The sequence below is a fragment of the Diabrotica undecimpunctata genome, chromosome 6 (assembly GCF_040954645.1).
Source record: "Diabrotica undecimpunctata isolate CICGRU chromosome 6, icDiaUnde3, whole genome shotgun sequence".
NCBI classification, from domain to species: domain Eukaryota; kingdom Metazoa; phylum Arthropoda; class Insecta; order Coleoptera; family Chrysomelidae; genus Diabrotica; species Diabrotica undecimpunctata.
In genome coordinates, this window is record NC_092808.1 from 157,923,345 (window position 1) to 157,933,061 (window position 9,717).

Consider the following 9,717-nt stretch of genomic DNA (forward strand, 5'->3'; position numbering starts at 1 on the left):
AGTAGAATGCACGAACAAGTCCCTCTGGACGAAACTCCTGTAAGTCCCGAATTAGCTTCTCTCGATGTTGATCTAAATAGAATCGAGCCCTGGTATGATAACTTACGGTCAAAAATTATCGCTAATCCAGATAACTTCCCCCAATGGAAAGTAGAAAATGAATATGTTTATAAGTATGTACCTACCTGTCTACCTTTTAAATCTAACGAAATAGAATGGAAAATTTTAGTACCTTCTCCCCAGAAACACGACGTTCTCAAATCCTGTCATGAACCTCCTACTTGTAGCCATTTAGGCTATTTTAAAACTTTATCCCGGGTCAAAGAGAGATTTTACTGGCCGAAGATGAGGAGAGACGTCCTCAAATACGTTCGTTCTTGCCAAGTCTGTGGAGCACAGAAAGCTCCAAATGTTCCTCAAATGGGTTTAATGGGAAATCAGAAGAAAGCCGAGTTCCCGTGGCAAATAATTGCTATTGATTTTATCGGTCCCCTCACGCGCAGTAAAAAAGGTTTCTCTTGGTTACTCGTCGTGACTGACTGGTTCTCTAAATATACGTTAATACAACCCCTACGCAAAGCTACCGCTCAGAATGTCGCTAACTTCCTAGAAAATAATGTTTTCTTAACTTTCGGTGTTCCCCAACACATCATATGCGACAATGCCTCTAATTTTAATAGCAAAATTCTTAAGAATCTTTGTCATGAATACAGAGTTCAAAAAATCTGGTTCACTGCCGTTTATTCCCCCCAATGCAACTTCGTAGAAAGAAGTAATCGTACCATTTGTACCGCTATTCGCAGCTATATTACCGAACATTCCGAATGGGATAGAGAAATTTTTAAAATTCAACAAGCTATTAATACCGCCCGCCATGAAGTTACTCAACACTCCCCAGCTTTTCTGAATTTTGCCCGCAACGTTCCCTTATTAGGAGATTATTATAATCGTCCCCATGACCAGCTCCAAAATATCGAATTCTCTCCCGGTAACAGAGACGAATATGCCTCTGAAATAACTGGATTGTCAACTGTCTTCAAGGAAGTCCAAACCCACCTATCTAAAGCCTATGAAAGAAATGCCAAATACTATAATCTCCGCAAACGAGATGTTCAATTTTCTGTTGGTGATACCGTGTGGCGCAAAAATATTGTTCTTAGTAGTGCTCCAAAACGTTTCATGTCTAAGCTTGCTCCCAAGTATGTCAAGGGTACAATATCTAAAAAATTCTCTCGTCTGGTGTATCAAATAAAAAACGAAGATGGTACTAATGCTGGACGCTGGCATATAAAAGATTTAAAGCCGTGTTATAGTGACTCTTTTGATTCCGAAGTCTCAGAAAATGAGCAAGAATAACTATTTACCATGCTAGAAATATATATATTATACCTTTTGTAACTGTCGTCTAACGCCCACATCTAACTTTATTGACTAGGAACTTTTACCTCCCATATCTATATATGTTATAATACGTCTGTAGTAAAAACGGTTATTTTACTATTTCCTACTATTTCTTATCTGACACTCATACATACATTGTTGTAACAAGATTCGTGAAAACACCTCTCATGTCTTTCTACCGATGTATCTTACCTGTCCATGTAAATTGATGTTTGTTGAGACCCCTATAATTCATGGTTAGTCTTAATTGCTTTGATTTCTACTTATCTATGTCTTTATTTTTACTTTCGACGTCATGCGATTTACCTTAAATTTTTCGTCCTATCTTATAACACACCTTACCTCATTGCGTTGATAAAATAATCGTTATATAGGCTGTGCTGTAGTCCTTACAAGCGAAGAAATCTTATCGTGTTACCTTTATTTAAAAATTTTTTACCTTATCTTCAAATAAAAATGTAAGGATATCTTACCTGTTGGAAATATACCTTACCTTCCAACGAAAAATTTACCTTACCTTCAAATGAAAATTGAAGGGTACCTTATCTGTTGAAAATATACCTTATCTTCCAACAAAAATTGGAAAAGATTTACCTTACCTTCAAATGAAAATTGAAGGGTACCTTATCTGTTAGAAACACACCTTACCTTCCAAAGAAAATTGGAAACATATCGTATCTTGAATAAAACTACCTTGACTCCAAATGGAATAATTAAGGACTACCTTATTTAAGAAAACCTAAGATTTTCTTGCCTTTACCTTCTAAAAAGTACAATTGCCTTATACCTTATCTTTACTGATACAGTGTTTCTAACAAGACTTCCCCTAAATCCCTAAACACACTGTCCGGCTGTGACATCTCTGTCGTGTTTAGAATTCCCAAATCGTGTAGTACTCTCTTTCCTACTTGGTTTAACTTTTGATGTGAGACCCAACATAGAAATAACATCTTCTCTACCCCTTTTCGTCATAGAGATCAGCATCTGCCAGAGATACTAGGCACTGAGGAAGGCTAGGACTGATGTTAGCGGACGTTCGCCAGTTGACTCGCCGAAAATAGTATCTGGATCCTAGTTTCTATTGACCATCTGTGGTAAGAATTCAGTCGTTCTTCAACCGGAATGAGGCCAATTAAATGACTCTCTTAGTGTTAATTTTGGTGCCTAAGAGGTTAGTCCCATCAATACCAGAATAAATACCCTATGTGCACCTGAAAAATTATGTACCATATGTACCCCCTGCTCCTAAACCTCGGGTTTTTGCAACCACATTACTGAAATATAATTTTTAACTCTATTAAATCTCAATCTCTTGTTAATACTGCATAGACTTTTGATAATCATTAAGAGATACTAAGTACGCAAATCCTCATTACAATTCTCCTTGTTAGTTACAAACTCCCTACCTACCTAACCAAAACTTAACATTAGTCTTATTACCTTTATGCCGGGTTACGAAAAACGTTGGCATATTAATCGTCTATTATTACCGCTTATATTTCAATAAGTACCGTTATATGGATTTTTAGCTATCTTCTTACACCACTGAAACTAGGTTAAGTCTATCTTTCTAGTGATGATATCTAAGCAAAATACTCGAACTATCTATTGATACAGTGTTATTTAAACCAAGGTGCCTCACGTTAACAATCTCGCGACGAACTCACTCTCTCGCTCATTGTTTAACGATCTCCATATTGCCTTGTTTGCCTTACGTGTCCTATTTTGCTGTAACAATATCGAGCGGATACCCTCTTATACCTTTTGACACATAAGTGTATATATTAACATAGTTGTATAAAAATATTATATAGGTTAAATAAATTCATTAAGCTTGTACTTTCATACCTTTTGTAAAAATTATAATTATTAAGCATATACCTTTATAACTTTTGTAAAACTTGTAGAATTACTTTTATGTTTTGTCTATTGTGTTAGATAGATACTATTTAGTGTATCGTTTATGTTATGTTATAATGTTACTTGGTCATATTGTACGTATGTGTTATCGTAGTAACGTAAACTTTCCTTGTTTTTCTCAACTTGTCTTTACGATAGTTCTCCCATGCTTCCTTGTTTCACAGTTCCGATGCAAACTCAGTACACCCAGTTTACATCGTGGAAAGGGCTGTGAAGCATGTTCATAATTTCTTTAAATTATTCCCTTTAATAAACTATTTTCACGCCGCCCATGCCTGCATACCTTCGTTTTGTTACGCCTTTTTTTACAAAGAAATAACTTCGCCAAATGTTTCTTCTTCTTTTTATCTTGTTTTGCTACATAAAAATCTTTCCTAATAACAAAGGAAAAAGGACCTATTGTGAAATCTCCGAGCTACCTTCTCAGAAAATCAGAAGAGTTGTTTTTCGTAGAAACTTTACTTTCTATTGGTAAACGCTACGAAAATGAATCCCAATATCCCGGATATTTAATGTCAATTTCGCGTGGCATCCTTCAGCCAATATCCCCTCCCTATTTTCAACCTTCGCTTGTCTAAGCCCTTCTAAATTCACAATCCGATATTCATTTCCAAGTTGGTTCCTGTGGCAAGCGGTCTTATCTTCGACAATCGGCGGTAAGTGGATTTTCAATTCACCCTTATTTATCTTTACACAGTGAGTCCTATATTAAATATTTTCTCTTTTGTCCAACAGACGTGTTCCACTTCGAAGGAACGAGGTCACTTCTGTTTGCCGATTAACCATTAGCCATTAACGATTAGCCATTAGCCATTAGCCATTAGCCATTATTTAATATTCACTATTCATTGTGCATTATTCATCATTCATCTCTACTACCGATTATTACCTGTGCTATTCCTGTTTGGCTGTTTATCTTCTCGTCTGCCGAAATCAAACCCAGGAATTACGGGTTGAAAACCGTAATTCGTTGCTGTAGCTACCTGTTGCCGAGGACCAAGTGTCAAGTGACTTTATTGAAGGCCTAACGCCACTATCTGTATCCACCTGTGGCATATTAATTGTGAGTAGTAAATTTTATTGACTAAAGCTCAACTTTGATACCTAAACCGTAAGAATTTGATTTATAACGTTTAGTGTAGTGACCTTGCTGTTTATGGTTAAACGGAACGAACTATTATGAGTTTGAACCTACGATATAATATATGTATAAATTACGGACCATTTCTTTTATATTAATGTAGGGTATATTTATGTTAAATTTCATATATAGATTTGAGGTGATCACATTCAAAAAAAAAATTTTTTGGTAAACGTTTAAGTGTTCTCAAGGCATAATAATAATTTGTTTGACGAATATTGACTATTATAATGTCCCTTGCTTTCTTCTATTCTTGAGAATACTACGTTATGCAGAATTACTTTCCCAAAAAAAATATTTTTTGTTTTTATTCGATTATAAATTAATCAATCACTTATCTCGTGTCATCTAACTGTGCCGTAAAGATTGTTATAGTGTATTTTTTTTATATACCTCAATATAATTTTGTTGACGAACCTTTTGCTTTTTATTTTTATTGTTATGATATGAATATATATTATTGTGCATGGTGTATCTCTTTCAGGCATTTTTACTGATTTATGTTATTTGTTTTATCGTATAATTAGTGTATCTGTGTCGAAATATTGAGTGTGTACCGCACGATCAAGATACCTTTTCTCTCACGGTTTATTTTATTCTCGCGTATCTTAACTGTATCTTATCTTTCTCATTATCGTATTCTCTATGCCTTAAGGTTTCCCTGTTCCTCTAAAAATAGGGTGGTGCCCAAATAACTTTTCTTCTCTTATCTCTTATCTTCTCTTCTAACTTCTTGTCTTTGTGTCGTAAGTACTTCCTTAATTGATCCGTGATATTTGAGCTGTAACAAGAACCCCGACCAAGATACCTCTACCAGACTGAAGCCCGAGCCTAGTACCGTTCTTTGTGTAACCTTCAATCGATCATCCAGAGGGTACAGCATATATGACAAATACGACAAATGGCTTTATGTTGAGCAAAAATAAAAAAATATAAAGAAATATCTGCTACAAAACACAAAAATTTTATTAAACACGTTTCTCTATTTTAAAAATTCTCAAAGACACATTTATTCCTGCAAAATCCCTTCCTTTAAGAGATATATTATACAAAATTTCCTTTAGCCTAAATCCCCGATCTCTCGTAATTTTGCAATATTTTCAGCTGGTCTTTTTCTATTTTTAGTTCACAAAGGATAATATTACAGTCGAGACTGAATACAAGGATAAAGATCAAAGAATATTCAGCAGAATCCGCCTCTCCTCAGTGTCATCGGAAGATGGCGGACAATATACTTGCATGCAGCCGTCAGTGAAACCAGATAGTGTTAAGCTGATTGTGGTTGAAGGTACAGTAGTATATCAGAATAAAATTAAAGAGCGTATTTGTATGTTTGCATGCTTTGTTTATACAGGGTGAATGTTTACTAATATATCAATTTTCGATTTTTTTGTCTGAGACAATTTTCTAGTAATAGGAAACACAAAGATTAAACACAAAAAAGCATGTCTAGCACATCAAGAAATATCGAACTCTAAAGACACTTTATAAAACCTAATTAATGGATCTCTCTAAGATAAGAAAGTTACAATATCTCGGCCTCGTTATGAGAGGGGATAAATATATGTTGATACAAACAATAATGCAGGGAAAAATACAGGGAAAACGAAGTATTGGAAGAAGACGCATCTCCTGGCTTAACAATGTGAGAAAGTGGTATACTTGCAGTTCCGTCGACTTGTTTAGAGCTGCAGTCTCAAAAGTGAAAATAGCTGTGATGATTACCAACCTCCTTAGAGAAGACGATACCTAAAGAAGAATGGATCTATATCTCAAATTAAAATGGGTATCACATTATCACCTGTATCAAACGGTCTTAAAAATATATAATAGCATTACATACTATCTATATACATACAGTCAAATAGGATAATATGACGAGGCAGTCACAGCAAGAAAAAAGAAAGATATATAAACAGAACAAAGCCAAAGGATAGCAGAAATGTGAACTACTTAACACCGAAAAAACAAACTTTTTTATTATTGGAACAGATACAGCAAAGCTTTTATTAGACACATACAATAAGATAGTCACTTCAAACGAATGCAAATATCTATGTTTGCGATCGTTTTAGTCAACTGTTTGGAGACTCCTATCTTTCATTGTATAATTGACTTCTTGTCTCCACGAACGTCTTGGTCTTCTTTTTTTCCTGCAGTTGGTGGGGATTCATTGTAATATTTTCTTTGGCCATCTTCGATCAGTCATCCTTTTGACATAGCCATATCATTTCAGCCTTTTGCATTCTATAGTTTGAAGGATGTCCATTGCTATGCCCATACGCTCCCTGATTTCAGTACTTCTTATTCTATCCCTTCTACTGATTTGGCAATATCTACGCCAATAACACATTTTCATTGCTTTTATTTTGCAAAGTTTTAAATCATATGTAGCAATACTTTCTATAGTACTTTAATTTTTATACACGTAGGTTCACATTTTCTTTTTAAATATCCAAAAAGCCTTCCAAATAAATTTTAAAGAGCTTAGAGGCAACGCTAAAGATACCTTGGAGAACAAGAAGAAATAATAAGGAAGTACTAAGGAGGGTCAACAAAGATGGAGAATTACTAAACACTATTAAACGTCTTATTTGAGACATATAGTAAGAAAAAATCTATATAAAATAATACAACTGATCCTTAAAGTCAAAAAAGAAGGCCGTAGAGGTGTAGGAAGAAAATAAGTTTCTTGGTGAAAAACGTTCGTGAATGGACTAAGATATCAAATGCAGGACAATTATTTCATGTCGAAGAAGATCAAGAAGTCTTCGTAATGTAGACCATTAACGCCGGATAATTCTAATATGGTACGTAAGAAAGAAGAAGAAGAGATAATGCAGCAGCCTTGCCAAGTCATGGTCACCTATAACTTTTTTGTCACCTTTTGTCCTATCTTTAACAAACTCGTCATATCGTCGTACAACTCCCTCACAGCATTAATATAAATCGTTGAAATTTTCTAGTTATCTAGCACCTGCCACAGTTTCACTAATGGGACACTATAATATGTCTTTTAAAGATCAATAAATACCATTTATGTCTCCATTATGTGTTCCAAGCGCTTCTCTATTTTTTGTTTTATACAGAACACATGTCTATACAAGAACGATTAGTACATCAGACACTTTATTCCCGTACATTTTACAGACTAAGTCAATTAGACTAAGTCCTCTGCAGTACTTAGAACTTTTTCTGTTGTCTTTCTTCTTGTATATATTAATAACAGTTTTTAATTGTGAGGGTAGTTTTCACCTCTCAATAATAAATTAGAGGTATAAAAATCAAAACAGTATAAGCTAGGAAAGCTACATAAGATAATAGTTGTGAAATAGTTATAGAATTTTGAAAGAAATAACATGCTGTTATACTGGTTTAAAACGTAGTGACTAAAAGTGAGAAATGAAAAAAAGATACAGAAGAGTTTGTAAAACTATCAAAAAGGGTGCCTGATCCATGCTGGGTCCAGTTCGTCGAATCGGCGTCCAAGTGTGTGAGCCCCTCCTGCCCGTTTTTTGATTTTCTATTAGTTGTTTTTTTAGTTTGCTCCTTTTGTTAATTTTATTGGTAACCAAAGCAGTTTTTTGGATTGTTTGTAATTTTTTTGAGATCTAGATTATTCAAAGTAAAGTGAACATGTTTTATTTGTCTAAATACAATGATTATTGCGCAGGCGTTGGAAAGAGAGAAATTTAGGAAATCTTTCGTCCCTAGTTTTTATTCTTTTTTATTTAGGGCACCATCCTAAACCAAGTTTCTTGCCATGGTAGCCTCATTAACTTAATCTCTCCAACTTTACCGTAGTGCCTCTTCTTTCGTTCTGCAGATATTCATAAATATACGGAATACCTTATACAAATAGTCAATATTTTAATACAAGATTAAACATATGTTTCCGAGTTTTACAAACAATAAACGATTTTTCTTTAAATAGTAATATAATTTGGATATTTCAAGTATATTAGATTACAACCAACATTGGTTTATAAAATCTATTCTTAAACGTAGTTTTTTATCCTGAAATTCCCATGTTTATTTGATCTGCTTTAATTGGTTTTCCATTCTTTTGAATAGACTTCACAACTAAAAGAGTTAACCATCGATGTTCATATTGTTGCATCTACTAAAAAAATTACTAAATTACTTTTCTTGCTTTATTTTATTTTCTCGTTTTCATTTCAGCTGAACATTCCGAAGCTATGCAACGAGATTCACCCCTAAGTTCATCTGGAGGATACCACTGCCAACATACTTTAAAATTATTATTTATTTTAATATTATGTTGCCTATATCATTTGTAAATATTTATTAAATATATATTTTTGTAAATAGACTACAATTTATTTAAAAACCTACTATTATTCATCGAAAATAAAAAACAAGCTAAATACTTTGTTAAAACGTCAAATACAAATATATTCAATTAACTATGGAAGTTGAGTTTAAATTGTCTTTGCCATTCCTTAATGTTTTTATTCAGAAATAACCTCCTATTCCGTGTAACGAAAACCCACCCATATAAACCGTTATCTCAATGCTCAGTCACATCATCACCCCGCCTAACTCAATACAGTTATTAACACTCTTGTTTCCCGTTCCATAAGACTCAGCGACAACAATAACAGATCATCCATAATCAATTCAATAAGCAAACACTCTTACAAAACAGCTAAAACAAAAAAGAAACCTTGCCTCCTGATCAACCCAAAATCTTTCTACCTTTTATCAAAGGTTTTACTGACAAGATCAGTAAAACTTTTAACCATCTAAACATCAAAACCATCTTCACTACTTCCTCCAGGTTGTCCAATCTCGTCAGATCTGTAAAATTCCAAATCCCCAATGAATACCTCGTTTCAGTTGTCCACGTACATACATAGGGCAGACAAAATGACGACGCCATAACCGTATTTACGAACATTCTATATCTGTAAAACATTTCAATACTTCTTCAGCCTAGCCTAACCTCATATTCAGACATGACACAAAATAGATATCGAAAAAGCAATAACCATAGCTCCTGTCCGTCCCTCAGTGTATCCGAAAGTTATTCGTGAAGCCACGACAGCTTAAACACGCGTGATGACGCTTCAAGACTGCCGGCAATATGGCGACCGCTGCTTCAGCAACTCCCCGCCTCAACCCATCTCGCTTAAACCGTTTCCACGGATACCGTTCTCGCTCATACTGAAAGTATAACAGCAGCTACACAGGGTAAGTTCAGTCGTTATTCGATATTGATGAGTAGGCAGATT

At 34.5% G+C, this 9,717-nt stretch overlaps 1 protein-coding gene across 5 annotated transcripts in view; it reads left to right on the forward strand.

Annotated features, from left to right (window-relative positions):
* The window catches only part of LOC140444198 (zwei Ig domain protein zig-8-like), a 156,274-nt gene extending 147,487 nt beyond the window's left edge, over positions 1-8,787 (forward strand). For all 5 annotated transcript variants that reach the window (XM_072535928.1, XM_072535927.1, XM_072535926.1 and 2 more), the window contains exons 6-7: positions 5,588-5,750; positions 8,645-8,787. In XM_072535928.1, the coding sequence (XP_072392029.1) occupies positions 5,588-5,750; positions 8,645-8,763 (282 nt within the window). In that variant the 3' untranslated portion in view covers positions 8,764-8,787. The remainder of the gene's footprint in view (positions 1-5,587; positions 5,751-8,644) is intronic.
* Positions 8,788-9,717: the final 930 nt, after the last annotated feature.